Source organism: Hippopotamus amphibius, chromosome 9 (genome assembly GCF_030028045.1).
Source record: "Hippopotamus amphibius kiboko isolate mHipAmp2 chromosome 9, mHipAmp2.hap2, whole genome shotgun sequence".
Taxonomy (NCBI): Eukaryota; Metazoa; Chordata; class Mammalia; order Artiodactyla; family Hippopotamidae; genus Hippopotamus; species Hippopotamus amphibius.
Genome location: NC_080194.1, coordinates 58,587,811 through 58,613,274, shown reverse-complemented (window position 1 = coordinate 58,613,274; position 25,464 = coordinate 58,587,811). Strand labels below are relative to the sequence as shown.

The 25,464-nt window shown below is 46.3% G+C and overlaps 1 protein-coding gene across 3 annotated transcripts in view; it reads left to right on the top strand.

The window, feature by feature from the left end:
• Window positions 1–25,464, top strand: part of FAT3 (FAT atypical cadherin 3) — a 540,254-nt gene that overhangs the window by 479,042 nt on the left and 35,748 nt on the right. For all 3 annotated transcript variants that reach the window (XM_057695201.1, XM_057695200.1, XM_057695199.1), the window contains 6 exons: window positions 4,232–4,621; window positions 7,432–7,646; window positions 8,833–8,970; window positions 10,085–10,228; window positions 13,105–13,302; window positions 16,668–17,466. In XM_057695201.1, coding sequence (XP_057551184.1) covers window positions 4,232–4,621; window positions 7,432–7,646; window positions 8,833–8,970; window positions 10,085–10,228; window positions 13,105–13,302; window positions 16,668–17,466 — 1,884 coding nt within the window. The remainder of the gene's footprint in view (window positions 1–4,231; window positions 4,622–7,431; window positions 7,647–8,832; window positions 8,971–10,084; window positions 10,229–13,104; window positions 13,303–16,667; window positions 17,467–25,464) is intronic.

Below are 25,464 nucleotides of genomic sequence, written 5' to 3'. Positions count from 1 at the left end.
AGAAGAGAATTACATACTTAAAAACACAGACGCAAAATGATGGATTAATGTTATACCTTAATATAACACGTTGGGACATGCAGTGAGAGCATTAGATCAATTAGCAAGCGAGTTCTCTGCTTGGGTTCATCTTTTCTGCCGGGTATGTAGCAAAAGGAGGGTGATTTGAAGGATGGCATTCATCAAACGCCCTCAGATAGAAAGTTTCCACTTTAGCGGCAGGACCTGCATTCATTTAACAAAGACAGCACCCGCTGCCTGGTAATACAGCAAAGACCCGAGTGCTCCGCCAAAAGTACTGCCTGCACATTGCCATTTTATGCATCTGACTTTATTTCTAGAAACCATTGAAATCTGTTGCAATTGTGTCTAAATTGGAGTTTTAATACATTCTAAAAATATATCCTGCTGTTTTCTTCAGAGCTACCAAGTCATAAGTGAAACCACTTAGCAGGTTTGTTGGTTTGGGTACCCCACCCCAACCCCCGCCAGCTTTTCCAGTCTTCCTTTCATACCAGTCTGACTGGTAACAGAAAGGAGAGGTAAACAGTAAATCTCCCTGTTCCTCCTGGTGTGAATGCCCAAGATACTGTCAGAAGCAAAATGTATGGGGAGGTGGGGGGAGTTTAGGTCAGCAACTTGTGGGGGTGGGGATGGTTTTCTGCTGTGGTAAAGCAGAAAAACCCTGTCACCAAGTTTTAAATTAACAGAATCTGCCTGGAGGGGAGCTGTGGTCTTTGTGTGGTTGATTAATGTCAGCCTTGTAGATTCAGGGCTTCCACGACAGGGCTAGCCCGCTGAGCTGGAAGCTTGGAGAACACGGGCTCTCCTGCTCGGAGGTCTGAGCAGAGCTCAGGGCCTCCGAATAGGGCTGGGAGAGAAATCTGCAGCCTCGGAACACAGGTGATATTTGTAATGAGATTTCAGCTGCCTGGCCCAGTGAAGGAAGCACAGGCAGTCATGAAAAGCACCTTCCTTTCAGGCCTTGCTGCCACAAAGAGCGGCAAGGTGCAAACTCAGCCCCTACCTCTGCTAACCCAGCAGGTCGGAGCACTATGGCTTTCAGAATAGAGTCAGAAATTGCCTTCTTCCCACGTGATCTTCACACCTGAAGAGGAAGTTTATCTAGGAGCAGATCTCCTGAAAACAGGATTTTGTCCCTCATGCTGACCTAAACATGCTAGGGGCACCCGGCAAATCCCTCAGCCCTTGGTTTATGCATCAGTGAAGTGGGTGTTGTTGTCAGCAGATGTTCAGATGAAAGACCCTGTGTGAATCCCCTGCCCCATCTTATTGTTGGTAAGAGTGCTGTTCCGTATACTGGGGCTGGGAGTGAAATCCCCAGGGAACGTGTGTGATTTGAAAACCCATGTGGTGTGTTTCTGTCAATCACTGCTGTGTTTCCATAAACGCATCTTTTTGTGCCTTTGAGAGGTGTCTTGACACCATCCAATCAGTCAAGGCAGCTTCCATGGCATTCAGTCAGCTCTGACACCCAGGCAGGGTTATTGTTTTTCTGGTGCAAGCTTGATCACCTGTGCAATCCTCTGTGTATGCATCCCAGAAATTTCTGTTGAAAAATTTAATCTCGCAGCCACTTTTAAAAATAGCCAGAAAGCATCCCTTGAAACCTCTGCTTTGGAGCCTTATTTCAAGGGGCAGCAAGGAAAGAGGAAAGACTTCTTGTTTTTAATCCCAGCACCAGTAAAATCAGAGGTTGATGTTTATATATCATGGGGTGGTTGTTTTGAAAGAGAAATAAAAGTAAATGATGAAACTTTGGGAAAAAAATGGACTCTCTGGAATGGAACCAAGAACAAGCTCTCAGTGTTGACCTTTTGGTTAAAGCCACATAATGCAATTTATGTCATTCCCTCCAGATATATGATTTTATTGGTTTGCTGGGAATTTTGGCTTAAGGGAAATTGTACGTTGAGGGAGTGACGTGTTTAACTCTTATTACTGCCAACGGCCTGGCCCCATGGTGAGATGTTATAAAAGAAAACAACACTTGTGTAGGTCCTCCCTCTAAGAGCTTACATTCTAGGGGTCTGTGATTTACAAAAGACGTTTCCCGGCGGTTGTCATAGCTGAAGTCATGATGAATAACTGTCTTCATTAAGAGCACTTAGATCAACATGATGCTTTTTCCGCCTATGAAGTTGTTGTGTTTTGCTTATAAACGGTAACTCCTAGTGAATTTGAGGTTTATAAACCATTTTGAAGTGTTGAGATCCTTGGATGAGAATAGTTTAATCAATCTTCAGAACCGGAAGTCGGTCCAATCATCACTCGGTCATTTGTTGGTTGTTAATGGACATTTCCTGGTTGGTATGGTTTAGCTTTAGTCTATATGAAGGTAATGTGGTATTTTGATAACTGAGTGCATTTCTTTAAGTCACCGATGGAGACCACCCTCGGACGAGATCCTCTCCCTTCTTTGATGGGGTGCCCCAGGCTCCCTGGCCACTGGATTTCTGTTTTCTTGCTACATTCCCTATGACCACTTGCATTCGTATGGCTCTGCTGGCTTTTAGGATGCTGCTGACCCTCAAAAATATGACTCCAGTTCGGAGCTCTCCTCGGACGTCCAGCCTCCTGCATGCTGGATCTTTCATCCAAATCCTAGTCCTCCCGCAGCCCTCTTCATGGCAGCGGATGATAACTGCCTTCTCTCAGTCACGCAGGCCAAGACCCGGGAGTCCTTCTAAGATCTTCTCTTTCATTTATATCCCACCTCCTGCCAGCTCCACGGTGAGACAGTGATCTAGTCTCACCACTTCCGAGTTCCGAATGCATTTAGGGCCCGCCCTTCTCACACCTACGTGTTCAGAGCACATCTGGAGCCCCCCACCGCCTCTCACCCCTTCCAACACCGCCGTCTATTCCAGCTGCCCTTATTGCATGCCTGTCTTCCTGCAGGAGGCTGCCAGCAGGTCTCTACTTCCTGTCTTGCTGTTCTGTTCACAACCAGCCACCTGAGTGAGTCTATGAAAATATCTAAGTCACATCACGTGACTCCACTCCTCAGAGCCCTCCAGTATTTCCCACCTCACCACCACCCCGTGTGATCTGCTCCCCAACCTGTCACCACCCCCGCATCTCCGTCCTTCCCTCTGGTCACACGGGTCCTATCCCCCATGCTCCTCAGACACAGCAGCTCAACTCCCACCCCAGGACCTCTGCTCGCCTGGGTCCCTCTGCCTGCAGTGTTCTTGCCCAGAGTTCTTCACGGCTCACTGCCTCCCCTCCTTCGGGACTTCACTCAAATGCCAAACTTCAGACCACCTGTATGAAAATGACCACCTTCCCTCCGGCTCCCAAACTCCCTCTCACCCCAGCACTCACGATCTCCCCCCACAATGGCTTCGTTTTTCTCCCTTTTTACTCCCTAGCATACCACGTATTTTACTGATTCTTTGTTCATGTTTGTTTCTTATTTACTCTCACCAGAATGTAAAAATTTCCCTCAGGAAATGTTCGACTCTTGTCCATTGAGAGAATCTCTAGCGCTTAAAATAGTGCCTGGTAGATTCTAGATAAAAATGTGTTAATTAATTAATTAATTAGTTTGTATTTCTCTTTCTGTGGCACATCTTGACCCGTACATCTATTGGCGTCTTACAGTTTTCCTTAAAGATGCGTGGGGTTCTTTAATATATTAAGAAGACCCAACTATTTCTTTTTTTATTAAGTTGCTGGATTGTTTATTAGGAGATGCACATTAATCCTCAGGATAACAGTTTCAGATGGGGGTTATAAAAATATAAAGAAATTGGCTGAGGGCTTGAATAATTATAGCTTATATGTTCTTTACTGTTTTCAAAGCATTTTTCATCTTATTTGTGACCTAGGCAGGTAAGAAAGACTGTAACTTGTCCAAGTCACATGACTCAAAAGAACTGAAGTCAAGTTCTCTAACGTGATCAAGACAGTTTTTCAGTTATTTGAACACAGTAAAGTAAGGACTCATAACAACGTGACACATGCAAAATGTTTTGCTTTAGATCCAACTATTTCTGATATTTGTTGCCCATATTTTCCGTTTCTTTACCTTTTTGTTTAGCTGTATACTTTTTACAAACCAAAGTTGTTGTAGGACCAAAGCTGTTGGTTTCTATAGTTACTGTGTTTCTTTGTGTGACTCAGACAGTTGTCAAAGCCATAATCTTCTAGTGCAGAGAGCATCCAGCTGTGTCCCTCTCCACTTACGCTCTCGCATCTCCCGTAGGCATCAACAGGAAGGTCGTGTACTCCCTGGCCGACTCGGCCGACGGGTTCTTCTCCATCGACAGCTCGTCTGGCATCATCATCCTGGAGCAGCCGCTGGACCGAGAACAACAGTCCTCCTACAACATCAGCGTGCAGGCCACCGACCAGAGCCCTGGCCAGGCCCTGTCCTCTCTGGCCATTGTCACCATCACCGTCCTGGACATTAACGACAATCCCCCCGTGTTTGAGAGGAGGGACTACCTGGTGACGGTGCCTGAGGACACCTCGCCTGGCACTCAAGTCCTTGCTGTTTTTGCCACCAGCAAAGATATAGGCACGAATGCTGAGATTACGTATCTCATCCGGTCTGGAAATGAGCAAGGGAAGTTTAGGATCAACCCAAAGACAGGTGGGTAGTCGGCAACCAACTTAGAATCCAAGGCTTCACTATAGCCTCGTTCTCCTCCAGCCCCTGTAATCAACCGCCCTTCCTGGTGGAAACAAATCTTCTCGTAGCAGGATCTGCCTACAGACCACAGAGTGCCCTCTGACACTGTGTTCCAAGGATGCCCCTTGCTAAGTTTCAGCTCCTCACTGTGGGCTCACTGGGCAAATCCTTGGCCCCCAGGTTGGCTCCAGGATTTTTCAGGTCAGCAAGCTTGGGAACAGTAATATGGTTCAAGATGGGGAGATAGTATTTGCAGATGGCATAAGAGTTTGTTTGTTTCTCTCTTCTGTTCGTTATTTGTTTTGCTTGGATTGTATGTTGCTGTGTGTGGAAGTGCTCCTGGAGATAAGCCCCCACTTGCCACTGTCCACACTCAGGCTACTGCCCTCTGGTCACCTACCAAGGCAGACGTTAATGAACGATCTGCACGGTGACCTTCAGGCCTTCTGAACCCAGCACCCAGCCGGCTGGAACGGTCAGTGTATTTGATTCCTGGTCAGCACACTGCCACTTCTCACCACGCCCTTTTCAAACTCTAGGGAAAGACGTGGCATCACCTGGGAAAAAGAGGTCTAGAAAGAAACCAAGAGAACAGGAGGAATCTGGGGCTTTCTCTTCATCAGGGAGTTAATAACTATTAGGGCTGCTTTGAGTGACTCAGAAATGGTGATTCAGAAAAAAGTTTGGCTCCTCTTCGAAAAGTAAACATACTGACCCTTGTATTTTCATAGAGTGTTTGTATTAATATTTTCAAAGCTCTTTTGTGGATATTCTCATTTGTTTACCTATCACCCTATGAATAATTAAGGCAGTCCCATTTCAAGAAAGGTGAGTCTCTGACACCTTCTGGCCATTGGACATAATTCCCTCATGACTCAAGGATATGCACTTGTTAAGCCAAAGGACAAAGAAGGTCCATTCTCCGTTGGATAATCCAGTAAATATGAACAAGACATTATTATAATTAGAAATGCTCATTTAATCTAGCAAATATGCCAGATTTCTGGTATGTATTTATTAGTTATTTCTCTCATTTTCCATTTGATAAAAACAGCTTCAGAGAGGTTAATTTCTCCAATGTGAGTAAGTTGGGGGGGTCCAGGATTTGAAGTCAGATCTTCTTGACTCTGGAATACCTGCTTTAAGTTCTATGTAACACTGCTATGTGGACTTCCCTGATGGTGCAGTGGTTAAGAATCCGCCTGCCCGTGCAGGGGACATGGGTTTGATCCCTGGTCCGGGAAAATCCCACATGTTGTGAAGCAACTAAGCCTGCACGCCACAACTACTGAAGCCCGCGTGCCCTAGAGCCTGTGCTCTGCAACAAGAGAAGACACCACAGTGAGAAGCCTGCACACCACCCCCGCTCGCCACAACTAAAGCCCACACGCAACAATGAAGACCCAATGCAGCCAAAAACATAAATAAATAAAAAACAAACAAACAAACAAACAAAAACACTGCTGTGCTGTGGGGGTGCAAAAATCTGAGGAGATATAGTCCCTGCCCTTAGTATAGGACGGTGGAAACATTAATGGACAGATTGCAGTAGCAGCTTCTCCCAGGAGTAACACTGTTTATTAAGGTCATTACTTCAAATTAAAATGTATGGGGTGTTTCCTTATTTAAATATGTGTTTGCCTTAGCCTGTCTAGTTGTGGCCGGTGTATGTGAATACCATGGGGAAATAGTTAAGTACTGTTTAAATTTGGCTCTGGATAACGAGACTGGGATGCAGAATAAAGCAGTAGGGGTGGTAATTGCTAAGAAAACTTAATTATGGTGAGCAAGAGGCTCTTGTTATAGGTATGACTTCTGTTTTTCACCATAAGTAAAAGGGCAGCCTTAGCTCCTAGAAAGGCTGCCTGTCTAGAAAGAGAATGGATGTGATATACTCACCTTTGTTCTAGTGACTGTTTTCCAGGTGGGAGAGAGGTAAATGCCCTTGAGAACTGCTCTGCAGACGGTACAATGACCAACTACCAACCACAGAACACAGGAGTGGGTCGCCCACCAGAAAGGACTAGGATGGGAGGGAGGGAACACTCACAGAGCCCCTTATTGGGGGGGGGGGCACCCAGCTAGTTGCTTTCCCCTGTTCTACTTGCTTAATTTAAGTAACTCTGTGCCATGCTCTGTGCTGCTCTGTAGTTGTAGACACTAAACTCAGACTTCTTATTTGACTGCTGATTCCTGAGTGTTTCCTTTTCCATCACACCACTATATCCTGAACTTTCTGAGGTCTTTGTCCGCTTTGTGCCATAGAGGTTTTAGATAAGCACATTCTAAGTAGGTGAGGCACCTTAGTGGTTAATTCAATTCAAGACAGGTTAAGTCAGGAGGCATATACTTACTGGTGAGGGGTGGGGTCATACAATCACATCCATGCATGCTGGCTCTTTCTCAGTCTGCCCGGGTTCACTTGACGCATCCTGGGGAGACAGTCACTGAGGATGCTCCTGTCCCTCCTCCCAAATTGCACGAGGGTGAATAATGACAGAGATTTTCAGGATGCCCAAGGGAAGTGCAGAAACTATTGCAGAAACATACAAAGACTTAATTTCTTCAGTGTTGTGTCTGATGGATAGCCGTGTTTTAACTGACAGCATTAATTTGACTCTGGGTTGTTTTCAGCAGGGCATTAAGTAAACAACTTTCTGAATACCTCAAATTCTTGGCTGGAAATGATGTTACAGATATTACCGTGACTGTGGAATTGCTGACCAGAATTTTTCTTAATCGAATCTAAAGCTCCCCATTTTTCTTCAAAGGGGGTATCTCTGTGTCTGAGATCCTGGACTATGAGTTATGCAGAAAGTTTTACCTGGTGGTGGAAGCGAAAGACGGGGGCACCCCTGCCCTCAGTGCCGTGGCCACTGTCAGCATCAACCTCACGGATGTGAATGACAACCCTCCTGCGTTCAGCCAAGACGTCTACAGCGCTGTCATAAGCGAGGATGCCTTGGTCGGGGACTCTGTCATTTTGGTAGGTGCTGGTGGGAGGTCCAGATATCTGGGACTAACGATCCTCAAGAGAGTGAAAAAGGGAGCAAAGTCTATCTTGGATTCTTCTTTCAGGGTCCTTTGGTCCCCAAGAACTTTAGTCAGACACCAGTCTTTCAACTGCTCCTTCTCCATGTTGTCTGTTAGAAAGGCCTGATGAGTTCATTTGTATCAAGGTGTAAGTGATCGTTCATCATTTTCCTCCCAGGAGTGTATGTGTTTTGAGGAAACAAAACAGACCGTGGAATGAATTTCTAATGATAGCTCCTACGAGTTTGTGACCTTGGATGACAAGTTAGTAGATGGTTAAGGACAGAATAAAAAATCCTCTCCACCCCCCCCCCCCCAATAACATACACACACACACGCACACACACACAGAGTAGGGCAGCTACAAATGGAATCAAGCTTGAGATTGATTGGTTACTCTTAGAGGAGCTCCTCTGGAAGGAATTTTTTCTAATACCAATAAGAACAAGCTATGTGTTCGGAGAATACAGGTTCTCTTAGACATAGAAGTTACATTTGGGAAACAGTGAGTCAGTCCCATCCTCAGCATCCTCACTACCCCTAGGCTGGAGCGGTCCCTTCCCTCCAGCTCAGCCCTCATCTCTGGCTCCTGCTGCACCAGGTGTTCATTCTTTACACATCCTAGGTACTTCCCAGGCCATTTCTCCTGGGGCCTGAAACTATTATGAGACGATTTCCATATATATAAATCCCAACATCACCAATGTGGAGCAGCAGACAGTGGGGAGTGTTTGCCATGTGGGAAAGGGAATTTTCTTGGACTTCCTTAACGTGGAAATGCGTAGGTTTAGAAAATGCCTAACACAGTGGCAGACACCTTCGTTTTGCAGAATTGGGAAAGAATCACCAAAGTATCCCTATCAGTTAGTTTTGGGTCTATCCTTCCTGGCTCAAGGCCTGAGGAAAATCAGGCCTAACAAGCATCAGGCTATAGACAGATAAAAAGGAACAGAAATGAAATGGTAGCTCCAGTAATGGTGCTTTCCTCCTTTGGCCAACCCCAAATCTCTTCCCCTGGTGAGTAGAGGGCCTAAGAAAACTGTCAGGGACAGTTTGTACAGACCTGGGACCCTAAGAATAAACCTTCTCTCTGTCTCTTGTGTCGTGTCTTTGCTCTGTTTCACTTGTGTCCCTTGAAGCTAATAGCAGAAGATGCAGACAGCCAGCCCAACGGACAGATTCGTTTTTCCATTGTGAGTGGAGATCGAGACAATGAATTTGCTGTGGATCCTGTCCTGGGACTTGTGAAGGTTAAGAAGAGATTGGACCGGGAACGGGTAAGCTAGTTCAGGCCTGCTACCTTCCCATCCCCACACACCCCTTCACTGAAATCAGGCGTGGACTCCATGAGTATAAGTAGGAAGGTTCTCCATCCTAAATAACGGGAGTGGGAATTCCCTTGTTGGTCCAGTGGTTAGGACTCGGCACTTTCACTGCTGTGGCCTGGATTCAATCCCTGGTCAGGGAACTAAGATCCCATAAGCCGAGCGGTGTGGCCAAAAAAAGGAAAAAACAAACAAGCAAAAAACACACTAAATAGGGATGGGCTAAAATGCAGCAGGAAATATTTGCATTAGACCTTTGAAAGAATTTGCTGCCAATAGATGCTGGCAGTTTCTTATTTATGGAGGCTTTAAAGAAAGAGTAAAAGTGTGTCTTTCGGGATAGTTTGAATTTCGGTCTTTCCAAAGCGAGAAGGCAGAAAAGTACATTCAACATTGGGATCTCGTGGTCCTGATTTCATGGGCAGCTTTGGCCCTAAGTGAGCAGATACAAAAGGACCAGCTGAAGGTATCTAGGTCAGAAAGAATGATTCAGAAAATTCTTCTGTCTGAAGTTAAACTAAGTTTCTAAGCACTGTCTGTTTTGTCCAAAAATATGTCTTCACAGTGAAATTAAATATGGAAAAAGATGCCATAGACATGATGCTTAAAAGTAGAAAGACCTCACTAGGTAGTAGAGCCCTGTAATATACTTCCAAATTATCAGAACAAATACTTAAGACAGATTAGTGCTGACAACTGTTGTAGTTTGAACAATGGCCAAGAACTGTGGTTCTAACCCTGGGTGATTTTATCCCCAGGGGACATCTGGCAATATTTGGAGACATTTCTGGCTGTGACAAGTGGTCAGAGGCAATATTGACTTCCAGTAGGTAGAGTTCAGGGAGGCTGCTAAACATCCTGCAATGCACAGGTCTGCCCCCGATAACTAAGAATTATCTGGCCCCAAATACCCGTTGGTACCGAGGTTGAAAAACCCTGGTCTGGAGACTCAACGTGCAGATGGCTCACCTCCAGCAAAGCACAGGGAGCCTGCAGCACCTCTGAGTGGGCCCAGAATGAAGCAAGCACTGTGATTCTTTACTGTCGGCCCTTTGTGCTTTGGCAGGTGTCTGGATACTCCCTGCTGGTCCAGGCAGTAGACAGCGGCATTCCTGTGATGTCATCCACTGCCACTGTCAACATCGATATTTCTGATGTAAACGACAACAGCCCAGTCTTTACACCTGCTAACTATACCGCTGTGATTCAGGTGAGCAAGCTTTGCCTGCCGGGCACTTGTCCTCATGCACTCAGCCTCCTTCCTCTGCTGTGGTTTACTGGTTCCTCGGTTTATTATTGTTTTTAACCTAGTATCCACTCATCCCGTTATATGGCTGGTTTGAAAAGAGCCTGATTCTTCTACTTCAACCAATGAATAAATGTTGATAAGTGCTATCGCCGTTGGGGTGCTTTCAAGTGTCAGGTGCTTTTCCTGCACCATTTGTCCCCACGACAGCCCAGCGCCAGTGTTATAGTGGAGGAGGTAAGGATCTGAGAGGTCAAGTAGCTCACCCAGGATTACGCAGCTGGTAGGTAGTAGAGTCAGCATTTGAACTCAGGTCTGTCTTCTGAAAAGACTGTTCTCTTCCCACAGTGGCAGGCTGCGTTTAAGCCACTTTATGTTATTCCAGCAGGGGCGGGAGCTTGATATGAACCATCTCGTTGGTCAAAGGGAAATTAGCCATCAGGCTAGAGCTGCTCCTCATTAAAATCAGTCGTCCATAAGCAGTTTGTTTAGCAATTTAAACCCACCTGCTCTCTAAAATTAGACTTACTGCTGGTGTTCCGCTCTCAGAGAGAACGACTTTTCTTCCCACCTACTTTTTTTTTTATTCAAAAGCTATCTCATAAGCATGGTACTAAGCACTGAGCTACCTCCATTTCCCAGTATTTCTAGAAGCTGGAAGTCTGACTTCAGGAGGATCAGGAGATCCAGTCCAGAAATACTGTAAGCAGACTTACAGGAGACAGGGATGGATACATGTGTCTTGAGAGGGTAGTGGGGGAGGTCGGCCACAGATACTCTAGAGAATCAGCTCTTGCCTGATCCAGTGCGGCCTCAGAATCTGCCCCTCCCACCCCCGCCCCGGCCATGGGTTCCCAGGGCTTTATGGGTAGAAGGTGAGATGAGAGTGAGTCAGGTCTTGAGGGGCCCCTTTGGAACAAAACTGAAGATTTTGAGTCTGGCCATCTATAGCCTCCCAGGCCCCTGCACCCCTGACACCCCCCCCCCCCAGTATCAGACCAAGCAGCTCTCTGCTTCCTTCCCACCCCTTGCTCAGCGAAACCCGACTCCTTCCCCCATGGTATTTTGGTTTTCCTCTGCTCTCCCAATGCTTTTTCCAGCAGCTGTGCATGCCTACCCATTCCAGGCTTCTACAGAGCTCCCCCCAGGCTCTGCCCCAGCCCCTGTCCCCTGTGGCTCTTTCTCTCCCATGGCTCTTCTCCCCACCTGTCCCCACAGTGCCTCTCCCTGCCTCCCCTCCGCTGCCTCTGCATGCTAGCCCCACGCAAAATGGGCTCTGCCTACTCAACATTCGGTTTTATGACGCACATCCATCAGCTTGACGGACTGTTCTCACGCGCACTCCAGGATGTCAGCGGGGAAAGAACAGAGACTCTGAGCCCATGAGCTGTGACCGTGGCTCCTGTCTGCCGCGCCGGGCCCGTCCGCGTTATATTTCACCCTCCTTCCTCCTATGTGACCCCTCGGGCACACATCCTCGTTCTCTCTCTCTTCTACTGAGGAAATGGCTTTTATAGAGAGAGGAAACAAATCAATAAATCTTCTGTTTTGTGTGGTGCTGAGGATGCTGTGAGTGTGCACCAGTAAATCTCCACGGGGCTGGGGCGTTTCCACGATTTGTTCCAGAGGGAGACAGTGTCTAATTCCCGATGACCAAAAGGCCAACTTGAGAGGAGAAGCAAAATGAGAGGTCTCTGAGGTTGTTTTCTCCTGAAAACAAAACAAAACAAAAAACCAACAACAAAATCCTCCTCCCATTGTTCACCCCAGAATAATTTTCTTTGTCTAACACATGGTTCTTATAAGACTAATTCAGCACCTAAACCATGCGTGCGCCCACCCCGAGTGTGACCCCCGCCATGCAGGGTATCATTGTCTCCATCTCTGTGACCCAAACTCAGTTAATCCGAAGTTGACGTCATCAGAAGGCCCGAACTAATGAAACTGACTTCAGGCCTGAGCCGTGGTAGTGCCGAAGTCTAAACAGAGCAGAGCAAGGAAAGCGGGCCTGAGCCACCAAGGAGTTTAATGTGGTGTTTTCAAGGCAAGGACAACCTTGGAAGCAAGAAGGAGTGACTAAGAGCCTTTGTGTTTCCATTTGGATGAGCGGGCAGAGGTTCTACAAGATAATGCTATCATAATGACATCTGGGCTTCCAAAACTTCTGATGAAGTTACGGATTTCTTTTCGTTCTCAGATTGAGAAATAGTCCATCCTCTTTCCCTTCCCTCAAGAAACAGCAAAACTGTGTTATGATGGGTGGGGTGTAAAGCCCTATTTTCCACCTGACGTGTGCCTTTGTACGTTTACTGCGAAGTTGCCAGGATGTCCCCCTAAAGAGTCCAGTATTGTGACTTTGTGTCACCATGTTGGGCCACAGCATAATTGTGTTGTGACAAGTGTGAGGAAGTGCTTTACCATCCCGGAAGGTTGATGCTTTCTTGGCCCGAGAGGATTTCTGACATGGTCGTGAAGGCTGATGAGCACTATGTATCTCTGGAGCTGTTCGGGTGAACTCAGGGCAATACTAGCCTTTCAAGTTCAAGGTGTAGCTGGCACCATCCTTGGCACCTACAAGCCGATTCAAGGCCAAGTCCTCGTGTTCTCACCTGCAGCTCATTGTCTCACGGGGCAGTTGTGGGGAGGCAGCCAAGGATGGGAAGCGTGACGCCTCCAGACGCCAGCATATTTTCAGAAGACGAGATAATATCACAGGGAATCCCTTCTGCTAAAAGCCCTGTTTCCTAGCACAGCACTCTCAGCCGCTAATGATGGGGTTTTTTTTAAATGTGAAGAGGGGTGTAATTTTATCTTCCCTTTTAATATACTCTCTTATGCAGGAAAATAAGCCAGTAGGCACCAGCATCTTGCAGCTCGTGGTGACAGACAGAGACTCCTTTCACAACGGGCCTCCTTTCTCCTTCTCTATCTTGTCGGGCAACGAAGAGGAGGCGTTTGTGTTGGACCCGAATGGGATCCTGCGCTCAGCTGTGGTCTTCCGGCACACAGAGTCTCCGGAGTACGTGCTGTATGTCCAGGTACGGCCTCACCCTCTGCCTGCATCAGGCCGGCTTTCTCTCGTGCTTGTTGCTGTGCCGTGAGTTGGCTTTTCTTTGTTGAGCAAGTCAACGTAATTCATTACCGTGCAGGAATGTTCCCCTTTTAATCTCAAATTCAATTTCACACCAATAAAAGCGGCCTCTGTGTGTGAAATCGAACAGGAAGGAAGGGAAGCATCATTGTTCCAGAGGGGCATTCCTGTAGGGTGTGCCGGGCTGACAGTCACTGGGCTTAAATCTGCATTCTGAAAATTCCTGGGGTTCTGGTTGAGCCCCAAAGACAACTCATTGGTCCAGGCTTGCCGCTTGGTACTAAGAAGTATAACCAAATAACCTCAACTGGGAAATGACCAATCCTTGTCCTAATGTGATTTGGCAATTTCATGGCCTCTGCTTTTGAAGAGACCTCTATTTGTATGTGTCCCCCGTGAGGAGGGAGGGGAATAGGGCCTCAGATGGCAATGGCCTCCCAACACTTCAGCTTCCTCAAGGTCATTGTGTAAAATGAAGTGAGACAAAGAGGCAAAAGTGGCAGTTGTGAGAAGGGTGTGGATAGGAGCAAGACATGAGAGAGCACCAAAAAGTCCCTTGGTGCACATTTTGCCAGTACCAAGATGTGAGTCCCACCAGTGAAACTGAGTGACTTTTATTTTTACCCACAGTTGGCGCAGAGGGCAACCTAAACGCATTATTAATGGTGGCAATAACAAAACAGCCATTCTTTACGTACCATTTAATCATGTATCTTATTTCTTTGGATAAGTTATGGCTTACTCTATTCCGCGAAACCATCCAAATTAATGACTTTTGGCTCCAAACACGTTGGTAAACTCTTCAGTTGCCACCCACGCCTCCAACAATATTATGTGAACAATTTTATATCACAGGATAGGTCCTCAAGGGCAAGGAGAGAGTTTCAGTGCCTTCTCACAGAAGCTAGTACAGTTCTTTGCACAACTTTTTGGGTTGTTAGAAAGCAGACATCACATCTCAGACTCTGTAAACACTGTGGAGCGCTTTCTCCTCCTAGTCCCTTATATTAAACTACCACCAAGTCCCACATTTCTGCCTTCATAAGGTCCCAGTGTGCATCAGGGATATTCCCTTTGCCGCCAGCCCACTTTATTCTGTGTCACCCCGTTTACTCATGCTATTGCAGAAGCCTCCTGGGTGTTCCCCTACCTTCAGCTTCATCCTTTTCTGATCTATTCCTACACCCCTCCCAGGCTAATCATTCCACTTGGATTATGTCATTCCCCTAAACCAGAAGTCAACAAGGCTAGAGCCCCTGAAGCATATCCTGTCCTCAGCTTGTTTTTATATATAAAGTTTTATTGAAACACAGCCATTCACTTACATACGCTCTGGGCTGCTTCCCTGCTGAAATGATAGCTGAGTAGTTAGTAGAGATCCTATAACACCAAAGCCTAACTATTTCTTATCTAGCTCTTTACAGAAAAGGTATGCCAACCCCTAAACTAAAACCATCTGAGCTCCCTAATGCCTGAAAACTTGTGAATTCTGGCTCTCTCCTCTCTCAGACTTTAGGCAGACATGCCTGTCCAGTCCTTCTCAGGCCACAGGCCATTGACTCTGTCACCTTACACCCAGTGGCTTCATGCCTTTCTGTCATCTTTCTGGTTTCCGACATTTGAGTGGGCAGCCTCTGGCCTATAGAGTCCAAACTCATCACTGTACGTTGAGGCCCTACACAGTTTGACTTCAAGTTCCACCTAATTTGCTAAATTTATCTCCTCCTACATGAATTTTTCATTCCAGCATCTCTGGTTCATATAGTCCATTTAAAAGAGCATAGGGTGATGGAAATAGTAAAAATAATAACAATCACATTAACTTTCATGTTCTAAGTACTTCCATGAGTCAGGCCTGTGCTAAGTATATTGCAATCACTGTGTCTTTTAATCCCCACAATACAAGAGTCTTGTGATGTAGATATGACTATTTTACTCAAATTAAAGATACAGAAATTGAAGCTCAAAGAACTTAGTCCAGGCCAGACACATAAAGGGAGGCAGAGTCAAGATTCAAACTCAGGCCTCTGTGGTGACCAAGCCCCTGTTTTACACTGCCTTCTGCATACAAGGACACTTCTCCCCCGATGGCACCTGGTCCCTTGAATCCCCACATCCTGAGATACCCACCCTGGGGACCCAGCCTCTGAGAATCGGCCCTTCTCAGAAGTTCTACAGCACTGAGTACCTTCACGTTGCTCATGGCAGGTGTTTAGTACAGATTTGTTTTCAGAGTGATGGTTCTGTCAATTCTTATATAAAGAGGGAAGACAAAATTTTTTTTCAGGCTACCTATTTTTCCCTTCAGTGTACCATCTTTTATTCTCAACCTTGATATTATGTACTTCTCACTTAAAATAACGTTGCTCCTTTTTTTTTTTTTTTTTTTTTTTTTTGGCACACGGGCTTAGTTGCTCCGTGGCATGTGGGATCTTCCTGGCACAGGGATCGAACCTGTGTCCCCTGCATTGGCAGACGGATTCTTAACCACTGCGCCACCTAGGAAGCCCCAACGTTGCTTCTTAAATGTGCAGAAAAGCGCTGTCTGGTCCAGTGAAAAGGAAAGAAGCCAAAGAGAACAAAGATTTCTCCTCCAAGTGGGAATGCCACCTTCTGAGGCTCCCCTGTGGCTTCAGACCAAAATTAAACAAGGCCAGCCTGTTGAGGGCACACTGGATCTCACGGCACCCTCTGTCCTCCCTCCCACCTCACCCCCAATGGCTTTATTGTACTGACACATTTTATTGTCCATAACAGAGTGTACATATGGGGACCCAAGGTGATAAATCACTCCTCTTACTTAAATGCACATCCTCAACATTTTGCAGAATAGTGGCAGGAAGTGAAGGAAGAAGCAACTGTGCTTAAAGGAACAGACATCTCCTATCCGACTTTTGCTGATTTTTTTTTTTTTTTTTTTTTGGCTGCGTTGGGTCTTTGTTTTGCATGCAGGCTTTCGCTAGTTGTGGGGAGTGAGGGCTACTCTTTATTGAGGTGCATGGGCTTCTCAGTGCAGTGGCTTCTCTTGTTGCAGAGCACAGGCTCTAGGCACATGGGCTTCAGTAGTTGCAGCACGCAAGCTCAGTAGTTGTGGCACGTAAGCTCTAAGGTGCATGGGTTTTGGTATTTGTGGCACACGGGCTTAGTTGCTCTGCGGCATGTGGGATCTTCCCAGACCAGGGATCAAACCTATGCTCCCTGCATTGGCAGGCAGATTCTTCACCACTGCACCACCAGGGAAGTCCCGGATTTTTTTTTAATTATTATGTTTTTTTCTTTCTTCCTTGGCTATCTCCTTCTTGGTTGTTTTAGGCAAAAGACTCAGGCAAACCTCAGCAAGTTTCTCACTCCTACATCCGCGTGCGGGTCATCGAGGAAAGTATCCATAAGCCCACAGCCATCCCCCTGGAAATTTTCATTGTCACCATGGAGGACGACTTTCCTGGTGGGGTCATTGGCAAGATCCATGCCACAGATCAAGATGTGTATGATGTCCTCACGTTCGCCCTGAGATCAGAACAGAAAAGCTTGTTCAAGGTGAACAGTCATGATGGGAAAATCATTGCCCTGGGAGGCCTGGACAGTGGCAAGTACGTCCTGAACGTGTCGGTGAGCGACGGCCGCTTCCAGGTGCCCATCGACGTGGTCGTGCACGTGGAACAGCTGGTGCACGAGATGCTGCAGAACACCGTCACCATCCGCTTTGAGAACGTGTCCCCCGAGGACTTCGTGGGGCTGCACATGCACGGGTTCCGGCGCACCCTGCGGAACGCGGTCCTCACCCAGAAGCAGGACAACCTACACATCATCAGCATCCAGCCCGTGGCGGGCACCAACGAGCTGGACATGCTGTTCGCAGTGGAGACGCACAGCGGCGAGTTCTACAAACCGGCCTACCTGATCCAGAAGCTGTCCAGTGCCAGGAGGCATCTGGAGAACGTCATGCGCATCTCAGCCATCCTGGAGAAGAACTGCTCGGGGCTGGACTGTCAGGAGCAGCACTGCGAGCAAGGCTTGTCTCTGGATTCCCACGCGCTCATGACCTACAGCACGGCCCGCATCAGCTTCGTGTGCCCACGTTTCTACAGGAACGTGCGCTGCACCTGCAACGGTGAGTGCAGTTTGGAGAGTTCCGTCCCCCGTCCTGAGCTTTGAGAGGTGACCTGAGTTACCGTCCTGCACATACGCGTACATTCATTCACTCATTGGACAAAATATTTACTGACCACCCACGATGTGCCTCATCGCCATGAGAGGTGCTGGGGCTGCAGGGTGAGTAAGACAAGCTCAGCCGCTGCTCCGGTGGAGCATGTAGCTTACGGGCGGCACAGACATACACACAGGCCGGCGTAATCCCATAATGAGCATCATTGGGGGAAGTGCAAAGTCCCGTGGGAGGACCCTATCAAGAGGGAAGATTTCCTGAAGATACTGTCCTTCAGGTTGAGATAAAAGATGAGTAGGAATTAGTCTTTCTCTGTCTGACTTACTTCACTTAGTATGGTAATTTCTAGGTCCAGCTGTGTTGCTGGAAATGGCATGATTTCATTCTTTTTTATGGCTGAGTAATATTCCGTTGTGTATATGTACCACATCTTCTTTATCCATTCCTCTGTCGATGGCCATTTAGGTTCCTTCCATGTCTTGTATAATGTAACTGTGCTGCTGTGAACATGGGGTTCATGTATCTTTTCGAATTAGAGTTTTCATCTTTCCCGGATATACACCCAGGAGTGGGATTGCTGGATCTTATGGTAACTCTACGTTTAGTTTTCTAAGGAACCTCCATACTGTTCTCCATAGTGGCTGTACCAAATATCATATGATATTGCTTACACATGAAATCTTAAAAAAAAAAAAGAAAAAAGAAAAGAAAGAGAAAAAACAGATACAAATGAACTTACTTACAAAACAAAAGTAGACTCACAGAAATAGGAAACAAATTTATGGTTACCAAAGGGGAAAGGCGGGGATGGGGGGGCGGTATAAATTAGGAGTATGGAATTAACAGATAATACTCTTATATATAAAATAGATAAACAACAAGGACCTACTTTATAGCATGGGGAACTATATTCGATATCCTGTAATAACCTATAATGGAAAAGAATCTGAAAAAGAATCACTTTGCTGTACACCTGAAGCTAACACATCACTGTAAATCAAGTATACTTCAATTAAAAAAAAAAAAAGATGAATAGGAATTAGATGTGTGAAAACAGATAGAGGAGGAACAGCATTCCAGTAAAGGGGCTGCTTATATGAGGCTTAAGGGCAAGACAGTAACCTACACTGAGGGGATTGAAAGAGATTTCCAGCGATGACAAAGTAGACTTGTGAGCAGTCCCAGTGATCACACAAGAGCCATTAGCCAGGATGAAGTTCTAGAAATTATCCCAAAGCATTGGAAGCCGTTGGCTGATTTGAGGTGGAGAAGTGACAGAATCAGGTCTGTCTTTCACGAAGAGCCTGCTGGCTGCAGAGGCAAATGAGTTAGATGGGGCCAGGCCAGAGGCAGGGAAACAAGTTCGGAAGCTGTTGCAGAGGGTAAGGGCAGTTGGATTTGCTTCAGTGGAAAACAGGGGCCAGATGTTTGGGAGCACAATCAAGGGATCGAGTCAGCTGTCAGAGCGGCAGAGATGGAATGGCTCGTGTTTGTCAGCGTAGCTAGAGTCACTGAACCTTGACCTTCCCTGGTTAGAGGCCATAGCTGCACAGAGCCGCATGACCCCAGTGGTCAGCAAGAAGCATTGCTCTCGCCCTCTTTTTCTGTCTCTGACATGTGGTATCATAAATTCACTGCCCTCTTGGAAGAAAATTGCACCCGGAGTTTTTCTAGCCAGTGTGAACTTAGCCCAAAGGGACTATGGCCAGAAGAGAAGCCATTTATAAAACATCCCTTTCGGTAACTGAGGACGGGCAGGCCCCTGCCCTCTTCTCTTGTAGAAAGTTTTGAGTTGCACTTTGGAGAATGAGTTGATCAGAGGACAGCCCCAGAGATCACAGCTCCCCCCGAGAGACTTTTGATGACCTCCAAGCAGCCAAGAAGAGTGCCAACCACTCACTTTGTGGTCCCCAGTGAATTCTGTTTATGTTTTCATCAGGTCGATGCAGTGATGTCCAAACTGTTGAATATGTAAATTAGCTCCAAAGTAACTCCAAGCATGCATGCTAGGTGAAATGCGTTTCTGGCAGATGCCACCAAACATGCAGAATTTATGAATGCCAGCTGTCCAGACCTTACCTAGCTTTCCTTTGTAGGCAAATTGATTTATGCACTGAAGCTCTGTTAGGGCCTTCCTGCAGTGATTCACAGCAGGGTTCAAAAGAGGTTTGAGACAGGACAGGGCAGCCCCTGCAGGAGAAACTAAACCAGCTAATTAAGTCCTATGTTCTGAGAACTCATTTCATTCAGTAAAAATATATGGTGGCAGCAATGTCCTAGGCGCTACAGATTCAAAGTGAAAGAAGACACAGTCCCTGCTCTTAGGAACTGACTATTGTGAACTCAGCTTTTGCAAGTACCTGCTTGCATTCATAGTGTTATAAGAAATACTGGGGAGGAAAAAGGACAGAGTCTCTGTCGTGGGCCAGAGGAAAGCTTTCTGTGACTTTTAGACATCAGAGACCACCTATATTCTGGGTTTTGAGGGATGAGTATGAGTTCATCAAGAAGAGACAGGGGAGGGCAGGCTTGGCAGATTTTCTTTAAAGCAGGGATTTAAGGGGGTGATTTTGTTAGAGAGAGGGGTCTTGCTCTGCATTTGCATGAGACACAGATGATATAAATGCAGTGAGTTTCAAGGCGGTCTCCTTGCCCAGAACTCCTGTCCTCGCATCCCCATGAACCTTCTTACTCCCAGCAAACCAAGAATGCTGGACGTTTTTGTGATTCAGCCCCCAGACATCTCAGGAGGAGGCTTTCTCAGTTTAAAAAGTATTTCCTGAACAAGAACTCTGTGCAGACTCAGGCCCATCTCTCATCCTCTTTTCACCTATAAGTCACTCTTGTAATTAAGCTGTAAAATAAAATACTGGATTTTAGTGGTAAAAGGACCTCAAAACCTCATCTGGCCCGGTCCCCAGCTTCAGCAGCTTTAGACGATATTCTCCATTTTATAACTGTGGTAGCTCCCTGCCTTGCCCAGGGCCACACGGCTGGTGAGAATGGCATGCTAATTCAATAAAGGCTCATCTTGGGCCCCTGTTTTATTACCTGCATCTTACGAACAGGAACTCTTCCATTTTTTATATGACTCATAACTCCAGTGCCGTGTACTCTATAAGAATATTCAAATAACCCCATTTTTCCTGACAGACTGATCACCAGCCACACAGCCCTTGGCAGGACAGCAGAAGGTCTCAGTATGCCTGTACTTCCTAGCTCATTCCCGAGCCCCACACTCAATTACAACAGGAGGTTTTGGGTGGAGCCTAGGAGTCAATATATACATAGCCTGGGTGATTCGAATTCTGGTGGTTAGGCAACCGAACTCTAAGAAATCTCACAGCAAGAGAAAATAGAAAAAATTTCCTCTGGGTTCAGGGGGTGAACTCTTAGTTATAATAGTAACAGCTCTCTCAGTTTTTCCAAAGTATCCTCTTAAATAAAAATACAGTGAAGAACTATTTAGGAAAGCAATAAACATTTTAGACATTTTCCCATTTATTGGAAAGGAGAGGTAATTGAAGTGAATAAATGCCCCCGCCCAGCCACGGACACACACACACACACACACACACACACACACACACACACACGCACACCCTCCCTAGTATTGGCTGTTCATCTGTTTACCCTGGAAGGTTGGCAGACACAATAAATGGACTTTGCCACCACTTGGTGGAATAATTAGGATGATAAATAGAGGTAGCTGCCCATTCCGGGCTGTGTAGTAGTATTTATACAGATCTGGCCTCCCGACTTCCAATTCATCTTTCTTTCATGCAGACTTTTTTTGGGTTGAATTAACATCATTAACATCTTGAACCAAAATGCTAAGTTGCTTTAGTAAAACCAAAGCAGGCTTGAAATTTAGCGCAAAGAGGCTCGTTATATTCCAGCCCCCGTCGAGCATCACGTTTGAACAGACGTTTAAGAGTTCTGATGTCATGAGATGGCTCCTGATAGGCTTTAGATGCTCAGTGAACATTGGCCCTTGGATAAAAAGCCTGACACCAACCTAAACGATGGGGAGTGATAAAGGCCCTTGAGCTTCTATGGGGAAGCCCGTGGGGCAGTGGTGATTGCCCATTTTGGAAAATTTTCTTTGATTTTTCAAAAGTCTGATCATGAAATACATCAAAAAGGAGACGCTTGTCCAAGAGAATGGACTCACCATGAGACCGAGTTTAAGACCAGTGTGTTTATGAGAGTGTTGGTGGAAGTGGATGCATGATTTGTCCAGTCTTGGTTCAGATATGGAACCCAGACTAGAAATTGGAGCTTCAGTAAAATGCGTGGAGCATCTGCCGTGGGTGAGCCCTGTGCGGGTGGGGGTGAGGGTGACAGCAGCAGTGCCTTCAGCCAGTGGGGTATAACGCTGTCGCAAGGGTCTGCAGGGCGGTGAGAGGAGAACTCAGGGTGATGCCACTTGTGCTAGGTCTGAAAGGATGCCTAGAATTAGGTAGGTGATGGGGAGGACGTGGTCCAGGCTGAGGAGCATTAGAGCCAAGAAACCGTGTGTAACCCGGTGCACAGGTAAAGGCAGGGACAAACACAGCAACTAACATTTATTGAGCCATGACCTGTTACCGTGCTGGTTTTCACACACATGTAATTGCACTTAATCCTCACAATTACCTGAGAGGGCAGGTATCATAAACTTTCCTCAAAAGTTAAGGAAGCTAAGACTTGGAAAGTCCATTGACTTGCTCAAGGTCACAGAACTAATAAACGGTCAAGCCAGGATTCACACCTGGCAGTCCTAACCACTGTACCCTACTGCCTCTGCACAGATTTGAAAGGAACTTGAAATTCACCCAATCCAACTTCCCACCCATTACAAACATCCTGGCACAATAATTCCGCCAAGGTTTAAACCCCAGCCTAGGCACTCACTGCCTCACAAGACGGGCCTGAGACAACTTCTCCTGTCTAGGGCACCAAAGTCCATCTCCTTGTGGTGTTACCCAGCTCCACCCTTTAGAGCCACACAGAACCCGACCTGTCTAACCCCTCCTGTACAAGCTGCCCTCCAGACATCTAGGGTTAATTGTTAGGACCCCTTGAATCCTCCTTTCTAGACAAACAGCAGAAGTTCCTTTGCTCCTTGGCTGTGAAGAATAGGAGCTAGAAAGAGTTTTAGTTTGTGTACTTGGGGCACAGAACGAGCATAAAGGAAGGAGCCCTCTGTTCTACTTGGAGAAGTCCATGAATGGCATTGGAAACAATGGATTGTCCTGGGAAGGCATTTGGAGCAGAGAGAGCAGTGAAGAGAAAGGCCCAGGGGTTCGGGGCACCCTTTCATTTGCTCATTCACTCAACAGTGAATTAATTACTTTTCCAAGCCATGGGTAGGCTGCTGGAGATACAGTGGTGAGTGGGGCTGACATGGTCCCCATCCTCATGGACCATGAACCAGCATCATGCACTGAGCGAACAACAAGGAGCTCAGTTGGACTGGATGATGGGGACTTGGGACAGTCCTGGGAAAAATATGGTGGGACAGGTAAATCAACCCTGTGACAGGCAGCCACGGTGATGTACTTCTCATACGCACAATAAAAAAATAAAATAAAATAAAATAAAGATGATGGCTTCTGCGAGGCAGTAAGACGCTTAAAACTTAATGAGTTTTTAAAAAGCATAGAAAAATCTGAGATTGGGTTTGCACTTGGGCCAGGAATTGTTAATGCTGATTCTCAGAGGACGGAGCCCATAATGCCAACCCCAGGGGTTCTGAATAATTCAGTGTTGTCTCTGAATCTTAACCAGATTCCCCCTACAAACTGGGAAGTTTCTATTTCTCATTCACAACAGATGTGTCTCCGCAGATCCCTGATCTCCAGCATGCATAAGTCCTAAAGTGCCAGGAGAGGTTTGGAGGTGTCCACTGTGGAGGTGGTACCAGCTTCTCACCATGTGGATAATCCTTTATATATTCCATCCGCACACAACGGCCCCAGAGAGGATGTCTTGAATGAAACTACACTCAGCCTTTAGCAAAAAGCCACCCAGAAAATACGGCGTAGACCAGGAAACACCAATCAACATGATTCTGTGCTTCCGGGACAATCAATCACAAGAAACCTCTTCACAGCCAAGGGACCTTAGGAGATGCGTTCTAAAACCTCACGCAGGCCAGGAATTAAGAAGGAAGCTTATTGACTTAGGTGGCATTGGCTGAGACATGGCATCTTGGCAAAGCCAGTGAATTCAGGGTGTAGGATGTTTACCATTAGTCATGAGATTCTCAGTATAATGAGGCAGTGGTATAAATCAAGGTCGAATAAGCTCAAAGCGGCAGCGATTATAATCACAGCTAGATACTGATGTATTAGCTAAAGGCATAGATTTAGCCCAGGGGGCTGTGGGAATTCTGGAGAGATAAGGAGGGGAGAGTCATACATAGGGCAGTAAGACCCTTTTAAAACTACGAAAGGATCACCTTTCTCCTCCCTGCAGGTTCCAAAGCTCTGCGCTTCTCCTCAAGTGAATTGTATGTTGTCAGCTCTGTAGAAAGTGACCTAAATTTCCACCCGAGCAAAACTTCAGGAGGTGGGAAACCTTGTGATGAATGGCCACATCGTGTGCACATTTCTTCTGGTGGAGAGGCTTTGTGAGAAGAATACCTCTGCCAGAGATAAGTTGTGAAGGGGTTGACACAGCTGCTCATGGCCTCTGATGCTGATTAATAAGTTCCTCCCATGCACAGTATTTCATATCATCTGTCAATTTACAAATTGTGAATCTGACCCAAAACGAACAGCAAGAGAAGGATTACACTGGAGTTTAGATCCCTGCCATATTTTCAGGCTAGTGCCTCCAGTTTGGGGACCTTTTAGTAATTTGTTTCTACACTAAATTCTTTTCTTTACAAGTTGCTTTCACATACATTAGCCCATCAAATGCTCACAACTTTATGAAGAATCATTATCCTCACTTTTCACAAAAGAAAAGCAAGACCCAGAGAAGTCGAGTGACTTGTTCAGAGCCGCACAGGAAATAAGTTGAATAACTAGTCAGGGCCAAAATCCAGGGCTGCTGCTTGTCAATGCCACACCCTTTCCTATTACACTGCCCCACCTTCCAAAGGGGACCTAGGAATGGGAAACAGAGATTTCTCTGCCTGCTTCATGCTCTGACAATTGCTGAAAACATCTGATCCTTCTGTCCTGCCCTGACTCACCACAAATGGTGGCAGTTGATTTGATAAAGTGGGACCCTTCTCCCTTCATGCTCACTCTGGCACCAAATTGATGGATGCCTGGAGATACAGTGCATGAAGGTCTAGAGCCTGCGTGCAGAGCAAGGTAATTAAACCTGGATTATTTAATGATAGTTAATAAGGTAAACTTCCTCCCAGAAGCCAATGGGAGCAGACACTGTTGTCCCTTAACACTTGTTCGGGAGCGGATGAGGCACTTTCTTCCATCAGAGACAGGGTCTTTAAGACTCCTAACGAGAGTAGGTATAAGAGCTTCCCTGAAAAGGGGATGATGAGAGCATATGTTTTCTACAAACAAGTGAGCCCCTTAGCATCCTTGAGCATACTGGATTTTATGTTGTCAGAAACTTTAGGGCCTTGGCTGGGAAGAGGGTTGTTCTCCCCAGGAAAGTGCCAGGACCTAGACCTAGGTCCATCTGAGGCAGAAGGACACACAGCATTGTTGAGGATTGGTGTATGAAGGTCAAGTCCCTCTCACAATAAATATTTCAGAAAGGACCTAATTTCCTATTATAGTTGATAGGGAAGAACTACAGTATTGTGTGTGGGAGTACTTGGTTTGGGGAAACCTGTTTTTCAGCCACCAGAAGTCTTTCTCTACTTAGAAAAGACTGCATTTTGTGCACATGCTCTCATCTGCACACGCTCACATCTCCCCCAGCTAAGGAGGACGTTACATTTACACTGACCTCCAGACTCTAATCTGCCTTCATACTTCC